General features: G+C 50.6%; 1 protein-coding gene across 1 annotated transcript in view; it reads left to right on the top strand.

Annotated features, from left to right (window-relative positions):
* ASTN2 (astrotactin 2) overlaps positions 1-21,630 on the top strand; it is a 276,878-nt gene that overhangs the window by 27,451 nt on the left and 227,797 nt on the right. The window contains exon 3 of the mRNA XM_017740292.1: positions 7,883-8,267. Within this exon, the coding sequence (XP_017595781.1) occupies positions 7,883-8,267 (385 nt within the window). The remainder of the gene's footprint in view (positions 1-7,882; positions 8,268-21,630) is intronic.

Below are 21,630 nucleotides of genomic sequence, written 5' to 3'. Positions count from 1 at the left end.
GTTCCTGAGGTCTTAGATCTTTTCTTTAAATCAAAGTCTTGGATCTCTCTGCTCTGTGCTATTTGGGGGGCAGCACAGTTTTCAAATGTATTATCAAATCAGAAATGAAAATTGATGAAACTTCAGATTTGGGTTGTTTTTTCCCTTTGGTGTGTGATGCCCGAGGTACCAGAGGAGGATTCCCTTAGGGTGTGGGGGGCTGTGGGGTGTAACTCCTGTTGTGTGAGCTACGATGCCAGAATTCCGAAGTACCTGCTGATGCCAAATGCCATGTGGGCACGTGCACGGCGGCTTTATCCCTGATATTGTGTTTGAATACCCTCCCTCTCGTTCTGGAAAGCTGTGGTTTCTGTTCATTCAGTTGTTGATGTTCATTATGCTGAAATGTTTGCACTTTAAATACGGCAAGGCATGGTTTGTTTTTTGTGGGTTGTTGTTTTGGTTTTTTTATTCTTTTTTACACAATAAGCTGGATTGTTCCCAAAAAAACCGCTCTGTCAACAAAACAAGCTCTTTTCCTTCATGTCTCTGTGCACAATAGCACCTTCCCATCACCTCCTCTCTCCATAAATTGCTTGAGAAGTCCATAAATAAATGCTAAACCCCTTTTCCAGTCTCTCTCCCGTCTTCACTGCGAGTAGAGCAGCAGCACAACCAATGCAGAGACCTGGTCCACCGTCAGCAGCGTTTGGAGGTGTTTGGCTCTCCAAGAAGTCCCTGTGTTTGTGGTGAATTTTTGCACCTTTGCTACATTTTCTGGACGAGTGGCCAAGGTCTGGCAGCCCCAAAAGCGGGCTGGTTAATTGAGCAGAACGGGTGTTGTACCGTGTCCCTCTCTGGGGCTTGGGAGCTGGAGGCACGATGTGAATCGTGCTCGTGTTCCCTCACCCGGAGATGTGCATCTCTTATTAGATTATTCTTTTTTCTAATATATGCAGAATATACAGTGGGAACAGCATTAATTCGCACTAATGGTTGTGAGATCCACTGAGAATTAACTGCATTTTTTGCAAATTAGTGAGGAAGCGGATAAACACAATTATTAAAAAAAACAAGCAAAGGTACTTTTGCAACAGCAGTACGTGTTTGTCATTTATCTGACAAGTGTTCTTTACTTTTAATTACATTTCATTACTTGCAAGCAAATGCTGCGCTGGCGGATATTGTAATAATCCTCCTAATTTGAGACCTTGCTTTAGCTTTTGTTAAACCTTTGTTCGGAAGGGGTGAGGAGCAGTTGGGTGGGTCAGGGCTCCTGCAGTGGCTCTGACTTTGGGAGGTCCCATGGCAAGTGCCTTCCATCCCTGGAAGTTACTGGTGATTTTGGTGAAACCAAGCTGAAACTGAACCCTGGAGGACTTTGTTGCTTTGTCACTCTCAGCTGGGAAGGTGTTAGGGCCACACACAGTCAGTGTGTGTGGATTCCCATTCGCCCTTTCCCTGGCAGGAGCTGCCTTTGCTGGGATGTGGCTGTGGCATGGGGATGCTCCCCACCTCAGCTGGGTTCCCGTGGACGATCAGGGTTTGGGCTCTGTGCCGAGGGTGGTGCAGAGAGGGACGTTGTGTCAGGGGTGGTTCTGAGGGACTTTCCTTTAGCTCCGTGTTCCACTGGGAGGTGCTTTTGTGTTGCCACATCCCTGGGCACTCTCAGCCTGCAGCACGTGGTGATCCTGGCCAGTGAAACCTCAGAGACACTTACTGGGGATGAGGTGGCCTCTTTTATTTAAAATCCAGGTTCCTTTTTCTTAATTCAAGTGAATTGAATACGGATGACACACAGTTCAGGCGTGGGGTGGAAATGAGCTGAGTGGGATGAACACGTGCGGGGCTCTCTTGTTGGCTTAGCGTGGAGCAGGGATGGGGCTCTTAGCTGAAACTCCTTGGGGGGACAGAAAAGCTTTTGTTTTTGTCTGAGCTTTCTGCTCCCAGGCTGCCCACATTAGGAAAACATGAGCGCAAGCGCAGGAGACCTTATGAATTTTAAAATCTTCCCTCTCTGAGGGCAGGCTCTGGGTTAGCAGGTCAGCCCATTTAGGTGAACCGTTTAGCACGCATTAAAATCACAATTTATGCAATCTGCGCCCCGGCTTTAAAAAGAGCCAGCAATCAGGTGCTTAATAAAATCACCTCCAGCCCTCCTCTTTCAGCTCGCTGCAAATAAATGCCTTTTTTTACATAATAAAAATGGATTAAGAGTCATTTTGAATTGTTATCCTAGCGAGATGTGCAGTTCGAGACACGCAGGCATGTTGGCTGTGATTGAGGGTTGTGTGTTTTGGTGCTTGCACACAGCCGGTGCCTGGGAGACCTTTCAAATAAACATTTACTGGAACATCACATCGCATGTCTGAGCAGCACAGAAAGGCTGATTGGCAGGTTCACTCCTTCTTTTGTTTCCCTTCTTGGATGAAACAGCAAAACAAAACTGAGCATGGCTTAAAAAAAAAAAAATTATATGAAAATGTGACTTGCTGTCTTTTTTTTTTTGTTGTTGTTGTTGTTGTTTTTAACATGGAAGAGTCAGAGATTTTAAAGTTATGGTTCCCACAGCAACTGTAACTCTCATTGCTTGTGTGTTGTACTTTAAAGGACTGTATGTACTGTTAGATTTATGCCCTGTGTGTGGATGCACAGCATGGCAAGAGGATCTGCATGGTGTGGATGGAGCCGTCCTGTGGGAACCCTTCCTCAAACCCCTGGGCCACAGGCTGTGCTCCTTGCACCCATTCAGAGAGGGTGGCTCCGGGTGCTGTCACCTCTGGGCAGGGTTAGGTGACACAGTTGTGATAGCAACACCACCACAAGACAGTGCCCCAGTTGTATCTGTGGCTCAGTGAGGTGGTGAGCTGTGGAAAGAAGGGAAAAAAGAGATGTAACACAGTTCTCTTTGGGCTGCAATTCAAGGAGCTGTCCCTGCTCAGCAAAGCGCTGAGGCGTGTGCTTTAGGCTCATGGACTGTAATGGGAATTAAACACATATTTAAAGTTGAGTGTGTGGTTAAGCACCTTGGTGAAGCTGTGCTTGAATGGGGATTTGAAGTGTACAGGGAGAAAATGTTGTATTTTTAGGAGATTTGCCCTGTGTATCATCATTGTCTCTTATAGAGAGAGGTGGGGTTGAGTGGGCTGGTGATCAGGGCAGGATCCAGATCCCTTTGGAGTGCATATGTGTATATATTTTAATCCTGGTGTTTGTCTGTTCCACTCTAGCCTTCATGCTGGCTTGCTGTCTGTCCCTGGTCCCATCCCCACTGTCTGCCTCAGTTCCCTCAGTTCTGCTCACTCATCCACGGCCTCATTGCTGGCCCCGCTGCATGTGGGGGTTTGGGCTGGCAGGGGGTGGCTGTGATTTGTGCATGGGGGTGGGCTCTGCCTGACCTCTCTTTGCGTCCAAGGTCTGGTGGTGCTTTGTGTGCCTGGGTTATCTAGGAGGGGATGATGTACCCGAGATGAAAGATAAGATGCTGTGGAGCTGAAACGTGGGAAAGCCAAAATTGGGGTGAGTGGAATTCAAGAAGGGACCATGGGATCATCTGCTGTGCCCTCAGAGCTGCACAGGGTGCAAGAATGCCCTGAAGCCTCTACTTCTCGTTTGAAATAAAGTATGACTTTTCAAAAAAGCATCCAGGCTTGATTTAAAAAGAAAATTAAAATTGACAATGATGGATAATCCAGTACACCCCTTGGTAAATTTTCCTAGTGTTTAATTACCTTCACATCCAAAAAGGAAAGAAAGGAAAAGTACACAATGTGAAGAGCCCCGAGGGTTGTGTGGTTATTGCTCATACCTGATTGCTCACCTTAATTCACCTGCTGGGATGATGCAGGGGATGTGGTGCTCGTTCAGCCCAGGAAGTGATGGGGTGTCCTTGAGCTGTCCTGGGGGACTGTCCTCGGAGTGATGTCTGGGGCTGTGAGATCCTGCTTCATCCAGCAGCAGGTTGCTGGCTGTGGGGCTGGTTGCCCGCACAATGTTGGACAATAAATGGCTTCGAGGTAGGAAAGGAAGAGGGATATTTTTGCCTCAGGACAAAACCTTGCATTGGTGTTGGGAGGAAGGGGCCCAGGTCAGCACAGACTTGAGGGCTGTGCTGTTTAGCACCAGGTTTGCTTTGGCCTGCAGAAGGGATGCTGTGGTGTCAGAGCTCTGCCCAGCCTAAACTATCCCCTCCAGCCTGGGACTTTCTTCTGTGACTTCAGCCCTTCTGGTGTGGCAGCTGGAAGACTGTCAGGGCTTGATTTCTGAACTGCTGGGCTGTGTCACTGTGACTGCAAGGCTGCAGGGATGGAGGATTCCCGCAAGGGATCCCACCGCATCCCCCCACTGTGGGGAGCAGAGTTGGAAAGGCCAGAGGCTGTTGAAAGACAGCTTGTCTGGAGCCCTGAGGAGCGGTGGGACTCCCTTGTCTTTCACTGGTTGGTAGGGCAGGGTGGTGGTTGTGTTCAAAGCAGTGATGCCTCCTCTTGCTGCCCGGAAATTGTTCAGCATCTCAAAGATTCCTAAAGAGTGATGGCCCTCCAATCCAGCAGCTTGGCAGCGTTCAGAATTGTATGAGGGTCCAACCTCTTGGGCTTCAGGGTGGCCTCTCCCATTGATTTTCCTCCTGGGCTTCAAATAAGTCCCAGCCTTGCTGCTCTCACAGCTTCAGCTGTGGCTCTGGTGCCACCAGCCCTGCAGTTCTTTCCACATGTGGCTCGTTCCCACCATCCCTCTTCTCCCCCATCTTCCTTTCCCCATTCCTTCTCCTGCCCTGTGGGTCTTGGCAACACTCTGGTGCTGGTGGCTCCTGCTCGGCCGGCCCAGGGCAGCGGGAGGCTGGCAGGAAGGACATTACGTGGGAGAATATGCATGTTCACAGCTCAGAGGATTAAAGGCCCGTGTTCTTATCACTGCAGAACAGAGTATTATAAATCCAGCCTTAGAATACCAAATCCCCGCGCGGCTTGGCCATTGTTTGGGAATATTAAAAAGCTCGGAGACAGAAATAATCAGTTTCCGAATGACACGTTGTCAAATAAAACATTTCTCATATTATCCCTTCTTTCCCCTTTCTCTCTCCCGCTCCCTCAGTTGGATAATTTAACACGAAAAATAGATTAAAATGAGGTTGGCTTGAATGCCTCCTAAGTTTGATTCTTTTTTTTTCCCCCTTTTCCCCAGGAAGCTCTCCCAGCGTGTGTGGTGTGGTTAAACAAGCAGCTGCTGGCGCAGGGTCAGGGACGAAAGGAGCACATTGGAACTGTGCTGCCTGTGATGAGCCCGTGGTGCTTACCCTAGGGGCTGGCACGGGCAGCCCCAGCTTTTCCCAGGCAGAGAGGGGCCGTTGTCTCAGTGACTGGCAGAGCAGAGATCTCTGGCTCATCCCCAAAGGATGTGGGAGTTGTAGCTGGGCTGGGCTGGGAGCCCTTGGCTTCCTTGAGCCAGCCGTGTCAGTCTTGAGTCAGAGAGGGAATGGCACACCAGTAACCTCTGTGCCTCTATGCCTTCTTGTAGGTTCTCCCAAGCAGAGAGATCTTTATTTAATATGTTAACAGATTTATTTTCTCCAGGTCATTTCCCAGGGGCAGATATAAGGTGAGCCCAGCCAGGAAGATCCACAGTCCCAGGCCTGCCACGGGTGTCTGAACCCCTTCCTTGGGTCCAGCTGGCACAGCTGCTCCTCCTGCAAGGCTTTCTCTGTCACCCTGACTTTTTCTGAGCATCTGGGATGTCTCTGGTTTTGCTTTTCCATGGAAAGTGAGTGTCTGTGTGCCCATGGGTGCAGAGTGCTCTTCCCTGCAGCCACTTTCCAGTGGCAGAGTGCACCAAGGTGTGAGTGATGTCTAGCTGGGCAGCTCAGGGATTTGGTGGTGAAGACCTTGGAGGAGATTCTTCTCAGCAATCACATCCGTGAGTGTTGTTCTGAAGCCCTTCTGGACCACGAGAACCCTCTCTTTGCTGTAAGGTCTGGCACATGAGCCAGACCTGGTTTTGCAGCAGGGTTTGTTGTGTTGAAGTTCGTGGCCCTGCTGTGTCCTTCTCACCCGGCCTGGCCTCCCTCCTGGTGTGCCATGATTTCTCTCCTGCAAACTGGATTTCTGAGCAAACGCCAGTGGCTGTGGGTGCCTCAGGCCAGGGAGCTCCTGTGATGCTCTGAGGTCTCCATGCATCAGGCACTGTGCAAATCCAAGGAAACTCGTGTCTGCTCTCCCAGGTTGAGGTGTCCATGCTGGTTCTTGTTTTTGAGCATGGAAGGCCATGATGGGTCCTCATCCCTCTGGTCCTTGAAGTGCCCTGGTACTGCAGGGCATAAACCTGGGCTGCTCACCAAGCCCTGCTCACCAATCCCCTCAGGGATCCCTGAGCCTCTCCTGGACAGTAAAACACCTTTCCTGAAGGTGCATGTCACACAAATTGGGGAACTCAAGCTGAGCAGTGTCCTGAGCCGCCAAGTCCTGCATCTGTTAGAGACATTTTGCAGGAGAGGAGGGGATCCTGGTGTGGGGGGTGCTGGGCTGGGCCCCTCTCCATGGCAGGTTGTGGGGCAGGGAAACGTCTCTCCTCCGCTCCAGCTCCGGAGGCCTCTCCCGAGGTAACTCATCCTGTGAACTGCACTTTCCAGTGCTGCCTCCTTCCAGCTGCTCCTGTTCAGGAGTCAGAGCCGTGCTCCGGGTGCAGCCTGCTGCTTTGTACCGAATGCAGAGGGAATATTTTCACACCTCTGCTTTGCTGTAGAGCTCGCTGCAGCTCTGGGCTGTGGCATCCCAGGTGTGCACAGAACGCCTGCCCTGCCCTGGCTGTTCCTGTCGTGCTGCAAAGCCCTGGCCGCTCGTGCTGCTCCTGATTTACATGCCCTGCCTTGCTTGTCTGCCATGGGATAGAATTGCTCCGATGCTGCAGAGATTAAGAGGCTCAGAGCTGGCACAGGCGCAGCTCTTGTGTGTGTAGGGATGAATTTGACTTCCAGAGCAGGCAGAGGCAGGGCTGCCTGCCATTGGTACTTCCTAGCCAGGCTCCCTTGAGAAGACATGCTACTTCCATGTACATAAAGATATTTGGAAGTTTATTTTTTTGTAAAAGGTTTTTATTTTTAATGTTAACATTGTTGAGAGCTGTATTGAATAAAATTTGGAGGGGGGAAGGACAAGAGCTTAGTAGAGAAGGTCTGGGTCTGGAATATGTTGTGCTGTGCCCCCAGCTCTGCAGCTGATCTTGAAACCACAGGGAAATCAGCCCAGAAATGTTGGAGCTGGGGTAACCATGCCTTGGGAGCATCTCCTGTGAGGGGCCATTTGTTGCACCATCATTTTTGGGAAATATGTGTCTCTGCTAAGGCTTTATTGCTCCTGGGTGATGGCTGGGTTGTTTTAATGAGGTTTTTTCCCCTAAGTGGTGGGATTTGATCATCCCCGTTTCCCATCTCCCTGTGTGTAGGGGGCCTAGGGGTCCCAAGGGGTGAGGTGGAAAGAACAAAGTCCCTGGGAGAACGGGCAGAGTTGAGCCAGGGCTACCACTGTGCTATTCCCAGCTAAAGGCCGCTGCTGGCATCCTGATCTACCTGTCCATGACCTCACACTTGAGAGGTGGCTGCTCCATGAATCCACCTGTGTGTCGTCCAGGGGGTGCGGATGGAAGGGTGCTCTGGGGTGGTGAAGCACTGGAACATGTTGTTCAGAGAAGCTGTGGCTGCTCCATCCCTGGAAGTGTCCAAGGCCAGGCTGGATGAGGCTTTGAGCAACCTGCTCTAGTGGAAGGTGTCCCTGCCCATGGCAGGGGGGGTGGAATGAGATGGGCTTTAAGGTCTCTCCACCCATCGTTCTGTGATCCTATGGACACTGCAGCATCCCATCACCCCTCCCTGCACCCCGTGCCCCCCTGACTGTGCCCTTTGCTCTGTCTGCAGGGTGGGCTGATCGCGCTGCTGCTGCTGCTGCTGGTGTTCATGGTGGCCCTGTACGCCCAGCGGCGCTGGCACAAGCGCCGCCGCATCCCGCAGAAGAGCGCCAGCACCGAGGCCACCCACGAGATCCACTACATCCCCTCGGTGCTGCTGGGCCCCCAGGCCCGCGAGAGCTTCCGCAACTCGCGCCTGCAGGCCCACAACTCGGTGATCGGGGTGCCCATCCGGGAAACCCCCATCCTGGACGACTACGAGGACGAGGAGGAGGAGGAGACCCCGCGGCGGGCGGAGCCCAGCACCAGGGAGGATGAATTTGGCAGCCAGGTGACAAGGACGCTGGAGAGCCTGGGCCGGGGCGGGGAGGAGAAGCCTGACTACGAGAAGAAAGGTTTGTGGCTTTTCTCTCTCTGCTCTGCTGGGGAGCAGCGCATTCCCCAGGATATTTTGGCTAATGCACACTTGATTGCTTGCATTTCTTATGTCTGTCTATCAGAAGCTGCTGCACCCGCCTCTGCTTATTGAAATGTTATTATGAGCCATTTAATATTGTTCACCTGCAGTGCACAGTAAAACGCGTTTGAATAAACAAAAGCAAAGCACGTTAGTGCTGATTGTTAGTGCTGTGAGTGACTCCAGCAGCAGCCAGGAAGGGATGTGCTGGCTCGCTCTGTGCAGGGAAAGGATCTTGGGGTGATGCTGAACCATCCTTCCCTTATTGTGTGGCTTGCCAGAAAGACTGAATAGCCACAGTGGCAGGGATGGGCACAGGGACTTTTTTTGTCTCCAGGGAGGAGCCAGGGATAGCCTAGGTGATGCAGTGTGTCTGCAAAGCAGCTCCCTGCCTTTGTGATGGTCATAAGTGGTGGTTGAGGTTGTGTTTCTTCCACCCTTCAAATGCTCTTTACTCTTTTCCCTTTTAAAAAAGGTTGTGATGATGGTGATGGTTGTTGTTGCTCAAACAGATTTGGAGGTGCCCAGGGGTCAATCTGCCATCCTCAAGTGCTGCTCTGAGCATGCCTGTTGGCATCCCTTGGTGTGTGTCTGGGGTTACCAGCCCATGGGGTTAAGAGATGTTTTCTCAACCCTCTTCTTAGTGAGAATGAACAAATGAAAACCTTCATACATTGTAACTGAGCTACCTTCTTTCTTCTTTCATATTCTCATCTTTGTTTTGCTTTTCGATAAATTATTTAGAGTTGTGTGAGTGGGGAAGACAGCACTAACTGCGTTTCGGTGCTCTTCAAAACAAAATAGCAAACAAGATCTAGAGCAGAATATTAAACTGTCCAAGGGCTTCAGGAACTGGCAGTAGAGAACTTACACAGGCTGAACCCCTTGCCCTGGGCTGGGGCTGCCTGTATGATTCCTGGTCTGGGAGAGATGTTCCCAAATGCTCCCACCAGCTCTGCTTGTGATGCCGTCACCTTGGATTGAGGCAGGTTTGTGCCTTGCCTAGTCTGATCCTTCCAAACTGTGCCAGTTCACCATATGCTTCCTCCCAGATGGGCACTTCTCCCTCTTGGATGAGGCTCTGCTCAGGGAGCCAAGCTATGGTGTGTGCTACTTACTCCTCTCTGCTGAAGCTGCTTAGAGCCTGGATTGCCCAGGACAAGGTGGCTGCAGTTCAGATCTAGGGTTTTTAGATTGCAGATATAAATATATGTGCTGTGGGCTTTCCACTCTGACCTGGTGACACACACAGGGGAAACGTGGTGGTTCAGACATGCTGCTCACAGGGGCTTTGACCGTACACGAGCAGCAGTCACAGCTGGATTCCTGTGGGGGTGGGGCAGGTGGGGTGGAGGAGCTGCAGCTGGTGTGAGCAGACACCAGGTACCTGGAGATGCCCAGGGACTGGAAGCCAGTTGTGCTCAGGCATGGCTCTGCAGCTGGAATGAAGGTGGATGCATTACAGGACACCCAGCTGGAGCATGGCTGTAGTGCAACAATAAGATCAGCCTTTCTCTGGTGCCCAGCTGGCGCTGCCAGATTTCACTGTGGTCACTGGGGATGGGCGTGGAGCTGTGCCTGCATCCCAGGGAATCCACCAGCTCCCGTGGGAAAGGCTCTCCTCGGTGCTCTTGCTGTGTTGCCTTGTGATAAGACATCAGCTGGGACTTGTCAGCGGGCTCCAAGCGGTATCATCGTCGGGGCTGTCAGCAGAGGCTCTTTCAAGTGTCACTTCCCTGCACTAATTACCAGGGATGGCAAATCCAATGGGATGGAGAAGTTCTGCTCACCCTCCTCTGCCAGTGCTGCAGCTTCCCCCCTGTGCTGGCACCGGTTGATTTGCTGGTGCTGGCTTGTGCTCTTTCCATCGGTGGGGGTTTGCCACCCCACGCTTGGCGGGTGTTGGGTCAGTTATCCTTTCCATGAGGAAGACCGTGGGGTTTTTTTATTCACCACTTCTGGATGTATCTGGTCAGGGAATCAGGCAGGGAATTGCACTGGATGGCTCTGCTCCATCCAGTCCCTGCCCAGGAGGCTTGAGCAGCACAAATGTTTTGCAGATCATGGCTCAGTGAGCCAAACCTTCCTCCCCAGCTCAGGCAGTGATGTGGATGGGAGGAATGCTCCCGTGTGGTGCCGGAGCATCTGAAGTGAATCCCAGCACAAACAAAACACAGGAGTGATGTGCTGAATAATGACGTCTAGCAACAAGCGTGTCTGAGTGATAAAGTTAATGAAATTACAGGTTCTGACCTGATACCAGGCTCTGCTGTGGGGAGATAAACAGCAGGGCAAAGATGAGATGTTTATTTCTCCCTAGCTGCAGTTGTAATCTGGATGCGCTGTGCAGGGCCATTAATGTTATTACTGTTATGCAAAATCATTTTTGACTTGGGGAAAAAAAAAAGGAGCAAAGAAAGAAAAATCTCCCAACTGCCTAGAAAATGTAAAGCTGACAAAATTAGAATTGCAGCAGGAGCACAAGCTGACCTGGTGACATTGCACAGAGCCCAGATGAATTTAGACAGAAGAAAAATCCAAGGCAGTTTAGGAAGAAAAGTAGAAAAGTAGTCTTTTTTTTTTATTAATAATAAAATGAACTGGAGCGAGGCTGGAGGCGATAGCCAGGCTGTCCTAATTATCCAGAAGGATCCCTGGAGCTGGGATGGAGAGGGGGCTACTCTCTCCTCGTGGGTTTGAGTTCTCTCTGGTAGTTAAAAGGTCTCTAGGGCTTTGTGCTCAGTGGGTGTGCGTGGTGCCAAGTGGGGTCTGCTGGTGTGGGGTGCAGTTTCTGGGGTCTTGGTCTTGGCTGGGGAGACCCGCCCTGCCTGAACTCAGCCCCTGTGTGTACACGAGGTTCAGTGACTATGGGAATTCGGGTCAATTTGTGCAGGTGTTGCCCCTTCCTCACCGCCTCTGTCCTCACTTCACTGTGCAGTTTCCAGCCCATACTCCTCATGAGTTCTGCTCTCCTGCCTTTCCCAAGCAGATGGCCTCAAGCTCCATGCCTTTGGGAATTCCTCACTTGGTTTTCTCTTTTAATATACATGGCTCTCATCCTCACTGACACAGCTTCTTCCTACAGCAGCGGGAGCCCTTTGCTTCTGTCCATCACGTCCTCTTTGAGGGACTTTGGGCCCCAGTCCATTGCCTGGCACTGCTGCATCCCTGTCTGGGAGGCACTGGATACACAGCGATGGAGTTGGTAAATGAAGGCAAAATCCAGCAAACCTCAGTATGGGATTACCCACAGGTTCCTCAGAAAGATTTTGCCAAACCAAATCTTCTAAGGATCAGTGAGAAACAGAACCTCTGCCTGGTGAAAACTGAGGAGAAATCAGACTTGAAAATCGACTATCTGCAATTCCACTCCTGCAACAAAGGACCCATCTTTATTTCTCAGTTTCTTTCATGTTCAAAAAAAGAACTTTTCAAGCAGGCCTTTGTGCTGGCTTCACAGGCTCTGCAGTCTGGGTATGGCCTCCAAGTCTAGACAGGAGACAGGACTTATTACTGATGGTTCCAATGATTAATGTCATCGGTATATCAAAGGTGTGGTTCTGCACTCATCTTGAATTCCTCTCCTGGACTTTCTTCTGCCCTGCTGTGTTGGCTCAGGTAAACCTCTGAAGTTTCTCTTACTTAATCCATGGATGCTTTTCACTGTAGCAGTAGTGAGATGCTTTTGGGCATTTTTTTTTGGCTCTTAGAGTGCACCTGGAGATGTGGATCTAGCTCCACTTTCCCGCTGGCTGCTCTGGTAGCCCTGGTCATGTCATTTAATGGTCCAGCCCTCATCTGGGGGTTGGAGAGGGAGCCAAGCCAGACAGCAGGCAGGGCAGCATAAGGAAACAGGGAGAACTGCTGATGTCAGGGCTTGTGGTCCCCTCAGCCTCCCAGCCAAGCTGCTCTGGGTGATGAAGTCCAGGAGAACTGCGGGACAAGGGATTTAGGCAGGGGAGACAAATGGCTCTGAGGTAACAGCAAAAAGCAGGGGAAGGATCCTGATGATGGCAAGAGAGCTCTCCCTATGCCCCCTCCAGCACTGGAGTAGCTGTTCTGGTGGCCACATCTCAGTATTGTTTTTGCCTTCCAGTGGAGACTCCTCTGGGAAGAGGGGTAAGGCAGTGCTCTGGCTGGAAGGCAGGATGTTGGGGCTGTGGAAAGGGATGTTTTGGGGGCTGAGCTGTGCAAGAGGAGGGCAGGTAGTTAAGCTGTTCCCTAGAGCAGCCATTCATTGCAATACCTGAGCTCTGCAGTGTCTTGGAGATGAGATTTAGGGATGGGTGTGAGTTGGGGGCCATGCCCTCACCATGGACAGGTGATGGTGTTGCTCTTCACATTGGAGGAGGGAGAGCACACAGGAAGGAGATGTCTGGCCTGATAATGATGTCCCTGAGCTGCCTGCCTGGTGTCCCTGAGGGGACACTGGTGCCCGTGCTGGGGCTCATAGCTGTGCCAAGGTGTGCCATCCCTGGTGCCCGTGCTGGGGCTGGGAGCCACCGTCTGCCGCTGGCTCGGGGAGTCAGATGCAGTTCCACCCTGATTCCCAGCATTAACCAGAGGCTTTCTGAGCCTTTAATAAATAAAATGATGGCTTAACGTTTGCTGCGGCTGGAGGCTAAAATGGGACAGTGCGTCAGGCCAGCATCTGATGTGTCTTGGGGCTCTTCTTTCCAGTGACCTGATGGGATCATGACCCTCTTTGTACGTGATCAGCTTTTCCCAGCTCTAATCCCCGCCAACTCCTTCTGTAATTTACAGGGACCTTTGAAAATGTATATTCTCATAGCCTGCCAGTGAAAAGTGTTTTCTTGCAGCCCTCTAGTCCTGTCTGTAAAAACAGCTTCAAATTTCAGCTATAAAGAAATTAAAAAAAAAAAAAAAAAAAAAAGGGGGGAGGGGGCTTGACAGGGTAGGAATTGACTCCTAATTCAGAGAAGCACTTCCAGACATGCTTAGGTAGTGTCTCTAGTTAATAGAGACGTTTAAGATGTTTTCAAGTCCAGCAGGCTCAATTGTAACTGATCTGAATGTGTTAATGAAGGGAATGAGGGCCCCAGTTGGAGAGGTTACACCAGGCGTGCCACTGGGTCCTTGGTTCTGTGGTGATGCCAGCTCAGGCTTCAGTGCAGATTTGAAAATGTCCTGACCTGCCAGGGAAAAGCTGTGCTTTGCAGAGATAAACACAGTCGTAATTAATATATTAATATAGTAACTGCCGTTGGAGATCTCAGTGGAGAGGCGCCAGGCTGGAGTTTTAGGTTTGTTTTGATCATCCCATTGAACTGGATACCTCCAACCCAGATCTGGGTTGTCCTCCCCAGTGTGGGGGAGGGAACAGTGGTGCTGTGGGACATGGTCCCCCTCCCTTACACCCCCAAGAAAGTGCATCAAAGCAGCATCACGGATGTGTGGGAGCATGCTCAGGTCATCTCTCCCGCAAGAGCCATATCCAACATACTTCTGCCTCTAAGAGTGTCTCAGAAGGGTCAGGGAAGCTTCTGGGGTCTGGGGCCTTCCTCTGGTCCTGCAGCCCCCTGGCTCATGGGTTTGTGGCCCATGCTTAATGACTAATTAAGGTTTAAACACCTAGGGTCAGCCAGGGCTCTTCTGGCTCTCGGCAACTGTTGCTGTGGAGAACAGGCTGGTGGGGTGGGCTCCTGATGTGTTTTATTGTTTTTCTCCCCTCTCTTTGCTACAGCCCACTCATTAATTTCATGAGACAGAGGAGGGAAGAAACAGTTGGAAAAGCAGCTTTGAGTGGTGCCATGGGGACTGGAACAGAAACAGGGTGGTTTCTTATGCCATCCTGAAGCATCCTGACAGGATGCTGGATTTGTGAAGTCCTGCTGCTTTGCAAGGCGTGTGCTGGTCTCATCCTGACACTCCACAACATCCCATGTTGAAGAAATACCCTTGCTTGCCCCCTCTTCCAGCCACAGCTGGGTGACTTCTAGCTCCTCAAGTCAGCAGCAGCTCTTGAGCGAGGAGTTTTGTGGAGTTTGGTGGGGCTGCAGGTGCCCGGTGTGGATGTCGTGGCAGTTTCATGTGTGGTAGTCCTGATTCCCCAGGTGTCCAAAGTGTTTTCCATCCAGATGAAATCACAAGCTCACAGAAGATAAGCTGTGAAGTGTTGGCTGTCCAAGGAAAATAAGCCATCAGGAAGTATATTTATATAAATGCCAGGCGCGCATTGTTCATCCCTTTGTGCATCACTATGAATGTTTGATAAAGCACTACATTATTTAAAGGCGTAGCTGGGCTGTGGGACAGTTGTTGACCAGGATTAGCTTCAAGATGACTTTTTTTATCTTTTTTTTTTTTTTGCCTGATGGAAAGTCTAAAAAAATAATATGATGGCTGTTTACTTGCCTTGGGGGATCTCAGGTGTCCTTGCCTCTCCTGAGTTTCTCCTCTGGGTTGTATTTTGCAACCACCTTGTGTGCAGTACAGAGGACCTGGGAGAGCTTCAGCTCGGGCCAAGGCTGTCACTGAATCCTGGAATGAATGGTTTGGGTTGAAAGGAACCTTAAAGACCATCTGGTTCAAACCCTTGCCGTGGGCAGGGACATCTTCCACTAGACCAGGTTGCTCGTGGCCCTGTCCAACCTGATTTTGAACACTTCCAGGGGTGGTGCTTCCATGGTATCGGCATGGAGTGAAAACCTGCCACTGGTTTCTGAAGTCAGGCTGATCAGAAGAGGATGTGGGATGAAGGAGAACAATCTCACAGTGTTCCCCATTTCTACTAGAAGTGTATAGAGGTTGGTTAGGACTCAGCCCTTGGGATGCACAGCTCAGAGCTGAGGCTGCTCTGGATCCTGTCACCTGAGCAAGTGATGGGTTTGTCTCAGACCACGATACTCAGCCCTTCTTCTCCTTGGCTCCTCGTGGCATTGTGGCTCCACCAGTCGGCATGTGGAGATTTTCCCCCATCATTCCATCCCAGACTTGTGGGTTTTATGGGGAAGGGATCAGGGAGGGCAGCTGCAACACCAAGTCTTCACTCTGTTTGTGTGTCCTCTTCCCATCGGTTGTGTTTTACCTGGCTACACCACCAAGACGGTTTTGTCAGCTGGCTCCTAAGGAAGATGGATTGAGGCTGGGCACCTGTGCTGATACTGGGTCTGCAGGCACCTTCCAGCCCCATTTATCATTAGGCACTGACCTCCCTGAAGGACCAGTGGGAGAGGAAACTTATTAACAAGGTGCTTCAAATCAATCCTTTCTGATGGCTGAGTTACAGCATTTGCTGCGACTCTCCCACTGGGTCCTGTGAGTGTGGCAGTGCTCAGCCTCACTTCTTTACCTGTGTGGCTTGGAATGGTTTGGTTTTGATATCCTGGGCTTTCTAGGTGTTCCTATTACTCCAGGTCTTCTCCTGAGCCAGCAAACCAGCTCTCAGCTCATTTTCCCCTGCCTGCTGCCTCCACCCATGTGCTGCCTAGTGTGGGAGGTCATTGGTCCTTTTGCTGCTGCTTTTGGAGCTGAAGCTCCTGGCCAGCTTCAGATTTTGGTAGTTTGTCCTTCTCCTCTGGGTTGGCATCTCTCCCTCGTTCATCCTGGCAGGTGGCACGGCATTGTCAGTACTGTGAAAAATGTCACCTTGTCCACTGGGCAAAGGAAATGTATTTTCTAACTAAAAAGTTCATTCTGCTGCTGAGTTCATGCTGCTGAGCGGGGGGTTGGGTAGTGGTGGAGACTGGAGAGGGGCCACTGTGCCACATTTCCCACCCATAGTGGCTGTTCTGGAGCCCTGTCCTGCCCATGCCCATCCTTTGGGCTCACACTCACTTGACACACGCCAAAGTGCTGCTGCATCCAGGCTCATCCCCCAGCAGCGGCTCCTCAGCCATGTGGGGATGGGACTTTCCTGCCCTCGGTGTGTCCCTGCCCCAGCTGGCTCCGTGGGGCAGCGTCTCCTCTGGCTCTGAGGAGCTGCAGGAGCTGTGTGGGGGAGAGAGGGAGCTGGAGGTCAGCGCTGTGCTCTCGAGCCTGTGTCTCTCCTCCATGCAACATTAGCCCAGACTGTTCCGTGTGCCCATTAGCACCAAATCGAGAAGCTTTCTCCAGAGTGTTCTTATTTAACTTTTCAATTATTTGATAACTTGAGGAGCATTAGCTGATACCGAGGGTCTGCCCATCTTGCCTCATCCTCTCTGCTCGCTGTTTAGGCAAGAAAGTTATGATATCTCATAAAAAACCTGAGTTAAGGGTTTTATTAGAGCCGAGAAAATGGGAAATGGAGTCTCCATTGGACTGGACCTCCTCAGTGCTGGGGCAGGGGGAGATAGGGCAGCACCCCACGGCCAAAGGTTTTTCCTTGCAGGAGAAATGGGATAAAAAAATAAATGCCCTGTACATGTTAGGGGAGGGGTGTGCTAGAAAGTCTTTGCCCCGTGGAGGAGCTGAGGGTTTCCTGGACAGAAACAGCTCTTGGGAAGGTCAAACCCAGCTGGAGCAGCCCCAGGAGAGCAGGGACCCATCAGCTTTTGGGAGGTGCTCTCCAGGCAGAGCTGTGAGGTGGAGGCGGGACTGTTGGGCTGCGGCTCTTCAGCGTTTGATCTTTCCTAATATGTTTATAATTACATTGCATTATCTTAATTACCAACAGGAGAAGTGGGGGGAGTGGTGGGGTGGGGAGGGAAGGGAGGAAGGTGAAGAGGCAGGGAAGGCGCAGGGTGACGAGTAACGCGCAGCCTCCATCCGCAGGGCCGCGACTGCGGTTGGAGTTGGAAACTATGCTATTAATACAATGCTTATTCATTTCCCATCATAAAAAAATGGGAGCACATTCCGAATGAAATTAACATTCCATGACATTTTCCGGTAATCGGTGAGTTTGCACACATGAGTGGAGGCAATTAGCTGGGAAGCGACTGAGCGCCGTGACTGGAGGGAGGATGAAGGAGGATCAGGGCAGCTGGTGCTGGGTGGGTGCTGCCGTGGGCTCTGCCCGTCCCTTTCCAGTGGGATGGGGTCCTGCCAGTTCCTGCTCACCCAGCTGCAGTGAGGATGGGAGCTGCAGATGTTCTCTCCTGCTCTCTGCAGGTGGGGGGAATGGCAAAGCTTGGCAATAAAGGAGAAAAGCAAAGAGTGGGTGCGTGTCCAGAAGGGTTTTGGGGTGCCCTGGAATCCCTGTCCCCACTGCAGGATGCTGCTCTCCATCCCCCTCCCACTGCGCACCATCCTTTCCCGGCATCCCCTTTCCCGTCACGCTCCTAAAGCTTTATTAGAACCCAATGGAGACTTTTTCCCCGATTTGTTAAACTACTGAAAACTTCTGATCCTATCAGGACTTTTTTTTCCCTGCCTCGTACCAGATAAGGGCTGTGCTGGCTCCGAGCCCGGAGCTGAGGGTGGCGGAGAACGGGGTAGGGAAGCAGTCATCTCATGAATATATGAAGGAGGAAAGTACATTTGTTCAGTTTCCTTCAAAGGAGACATCTTGAATAAAACTTTATCTCTTCTTCTGCTTCCCTCCCCCTCCAATTTGCAATTGAAATCAGACTTTTGCGTACAAAGATCTATTTTTACAGTGAGAGATTTATTAATGTATATAATAATCTATTAATGTATTAATAGCAGTGTATTAATAGCTATGTATTAATAGCTGTGCTAAAAAAATGTATACAGACTCTATTTTAAAACTCAACAAAAAGAGCCAGGAGAGAGAAAAAGGAAAAAAGCCGACATGGAATACAAGGCTGTTTTCAAAATGTGCCTGGGCTCCTCTCTCCCTCTGTTGCTGTGTGTGAGAACCCCACTTTGTAAAGGGCTTTTTGGAGATGGATTGGTCCTCCCTCGTGCTGTGGTGGCAGGGCAGGGCTGGGGGCCAGCTGTGACAGAGCACACAGTGCCATGGGTGGCATTTCCCTGAGGGGTCCATCCAAGTATGGTTTGGATATGGAGGCATTGCAGGAAGTGCTTCGCCCCCCAGCGTGTTGTTATGTGTGGTAATCTGCGCTTCCTTTTGATGTTTTTATATATATCCGTATATAGAGAGAGATACACATTTAAATAAAAGCATATCTATGGAGATATATATATATATGTATATATGTATTTAAATAAAAGAGATATATATATATGTCCTGAGTTGGTTGTGTAATGCAACCAGCAGCTTTCCCGTGTTTCTTGGACACAGTGGCTGCACGTGGCATTTGCCATGGACTGCTGGAGGTCAGGGGACCAAAGGGGGACAGGCTGTCCTGCTCCAGAGAGGTTTGGTGGCTGGAGAAACACACGGAGAAGTGAAGTTCCCAGTGTTCCTCCTGCCTTTGCCATACTCCCTGTGCTCTGTGGCAGGATGTCGCTCTCCAGTTGTGTTTTCCTCTGAGTACCTGCGAAGCTGTTGTACAAATCTCTCCCACTGTCATCACATCAGCATCAGTGTAATTACCTAATTTTATGCTGCTAAAGCTCTGTGCTTTGTGGAGCTCGGTACCTTCAGGGTGGCACTGTAAAATCAGTCCACATCCCAGTCTCAGAACAAACACCCTTAGTTATTTCATGCTTCAAAAAGCAACAAACACCCATTATTTAGAGCTGGTGAGAAATCAGGGTTTCCACCATGTGGAAAACTTCCAGTATTGTGAAATGTATGCTCGTTCCAAACAGGATCGGAAAGTCAATTTCTTGAAATACTTTGTAGAACAGAAATTTCTGAAATATTGATCTAGAAACATCAAAATGAGCTTGCTGAATATCAGGGGGTTGATTTGGAGGAAACAATTATAGCGTTATTAAACTGTGTTGCACGTGCCTGGTGTTCCCCTGGCGTGCTGGGGACGTGATGATGTATTAGACCTTTAGAGCCCATGTCAGGGGTTCCCAGGAGAGTCCCCTGGCCTGTACCTAGAAAAAGCAGATTATTTGAAAGATACTGGAAGAAGTCAGTGAAAGGGCAGGAGAATCTTTGAGAAGAGCCAGTGTCTGAGGTGAGGGGGCTGCATCCTACTCATGGCCATGCAGGTCAGGAGGTAAAAACTCCCCTGACCCTGACTTCTAATTGCACCCAAACTTTTCCCATTTAATCCTTGATTGAGTTTGTCTTGTTGCAGAAAGCTCAGTCGAGCAGCTCTTGAGATGCTGTGGAGTTATTCCTCTCCCTAAAACTCTGGGAGCGTTGTGGCCACTGTTAATACTGAGGGATCGATAACTTGCCTTCTGACAGCCAGAAATCAGAGAGAAGGATGGGAAAGCCAGATACTTAAAAAGCTGTATTTTATAGAAATATGTTTTAGTCCATCCCTCACATGGGAAGCTCTGATAGAAGCTGCTGTTGCCTTGCCAGTTGTCTTCCTGCAGCTGCAGGAGTGCAAGTGTTGTGTGAAGAGAGCAGGGATGGTTGTGGCTCCAGGAAAAGAACCTTTAAGCCAAAGACTTCGAGGCTCAGGAAGCTGGCACCTTTGCAGACCTTAAACGTCACCATTCTGTTTTAATAAGATGCAAACCCCAAGCTGTAGGACTACTCAGCTCTCCCACCACCCAATGGCAGCACCGGGTTTGAGCCTGGTTTGGGGAGAAGCTGCTCCACCGGGGTCCTCAAGGCCATGTCTGAAGACTAAAACACCTCAGCAAAGCTGAGAGCTTTTTTCCAAGAGCTGTGGGGTATTTCCATCACTGCCTGACTTTGCTGGCTGGGAACGGGTTGCATAGTCAAAGGGGTTTTGTAGTGCCTTGAGAATGTCTTGGAGACAACATCCAAGGGCAACTGGTGGGGGCTCACAAATAATTCATCTCTCAAAGAGGATTTGTGGGTGGTTGCACTGATCCAGGTCTGGGACTCTGATATGGGGAATCCCTCTGGGGATGGGGAGATCCTTGTTGTGGCATCTCCCCAGAACAGCCCCCCGCACCCATCCTGTGTGTCTGGGAGGCTGCAGCTCACCTGGCTGTGCTGGGAGCCCTGCAAAGGCTGGAAAGAATGCTGCTGCTTCCCATCGCCATTGCAATGTATTTTTACCCAAACATTGCTCATATTGTTCAGTTGATGACTACTTTTTTTGTTGTTGTTGTTGTTGTAATTTTTAAGCCAAACAACATATTTTCCCACTGCAATTTGTGCCAGCAGAAAGGAAGGAGGAGAGAACGGCTCGGGGTAGGAATTGTTTTGTGGGAGATGCACACATGAATAGGGGAGCCATAAGGAGAGCAAATGGCTTTTCAAATAGAATATGGGGGTGGACAGGAGGGAGGTGTTCGTCAGGAATGTGTGCTGTGCTTTGCAAAGGTAGGGTGACCTTCAGCTGTGTCCTCAAAGAGCTGCTGGAGAGGGAAGCTGACTTTGTGGAGGCCGGAGAGCCTCGTGATTCCCCTGCTCCAGCCTGCTCCTGGCGTGGTTGTGCTGCTGAAGGCTTGACTGTGGAACGGGGGGAGATGGAGATGGTAGTGTTGTGCCAAATCTCGGGGTGGATCTCACCACCTCTGCCAGGCTGGAGAATCTCTCAGCTCGGTGACGAAGATGTGAGCTCAGTAGCCCGGGGGGATTTATCCTGGAAACCGAGGAGGGGAGAGAAGGCGTTTGGCAAGCTCTGCTCGAAGGGAGGACAGTCCTGTCGCCTCTGAGATGTGTCACGTTCGACCAGCGCTGGGAGGAGCTGGTGCCTGGGCACTGCTGATGTGGCTGTGTCGTGCCGGGGAGGGGAGCAGTGTGTGGGTGCTGTGGAGGTGCCAGGAGCAGCTGGCTGAGCCCGTGTGTGACACAGGCAGCCCACGGGGGCTTGCAGGGGTGTGTAGATTAGAATAGTTCAGTTGGACGTGATCTACAAGGATCATCTAATCTGACCGCCTGACCGATTCACGGCTGGCCTGTAGTTAAAGCAAGTTATTAAGGCCACTGTCTACCCCACAGTAGTGCTTCTTCTCATCCTTTTCTGACCACTTAAAACCTCCGAGGGCTGCTGTGGGAAGGCCCAGATGGCAGTTTTGTTTGCAGTGGACTGTCTCTCGTGGATGCGCTGAACAGCCCAGCAAGTGCTGTCTCATTCTGTTATGGTGCAGTGGTCTCTTCTCTCTCCCTTTTGGCACTGCTGGCAGTGCATGAAGGGCTCTCTCTTCATCCTTCACCCCTCATGCTCACACAGTTGAAGCTCTGCTGTCTTTCATTTGTCACTGAGGGTTTTCTCTGTGCTGTCCACCCATGCCAAACTCTGCCTGCTGAGATCATGTCAACAAGGGTCTTTTCTCATTTCTCATTTTCCCCGCTTTCTCTTTTTTTTTCTTTCCCCTTCCCTTCCCTTCCCTTCCCTTCCCTTCCCTTCCCTTCCCTTCCCTTCCCTTCCCTTCCCTTCCCT

The sequence above is a fragment of the Corvus brachyrhynchos genome, unplaced genomic scaffold (genome assembly GCF_000691975.1).
Source record: "Corvus brachyrhynchos isolate BGI_N302 unplaced genomic scaffold, ASM69197v1 scaffold305, whole genome shotgun sequence".
Taxonomy (NCBI): Eukaryota; Metazoa; Chordata; class Aves; order Passeriformes; family Corvidae; genus Corvus; species Corvus brachyrhynchos.
Note: the sequence above shows the minus strand (reverse complement) of the source record. Positions and strands in the feature narration are given on the sequence as shown.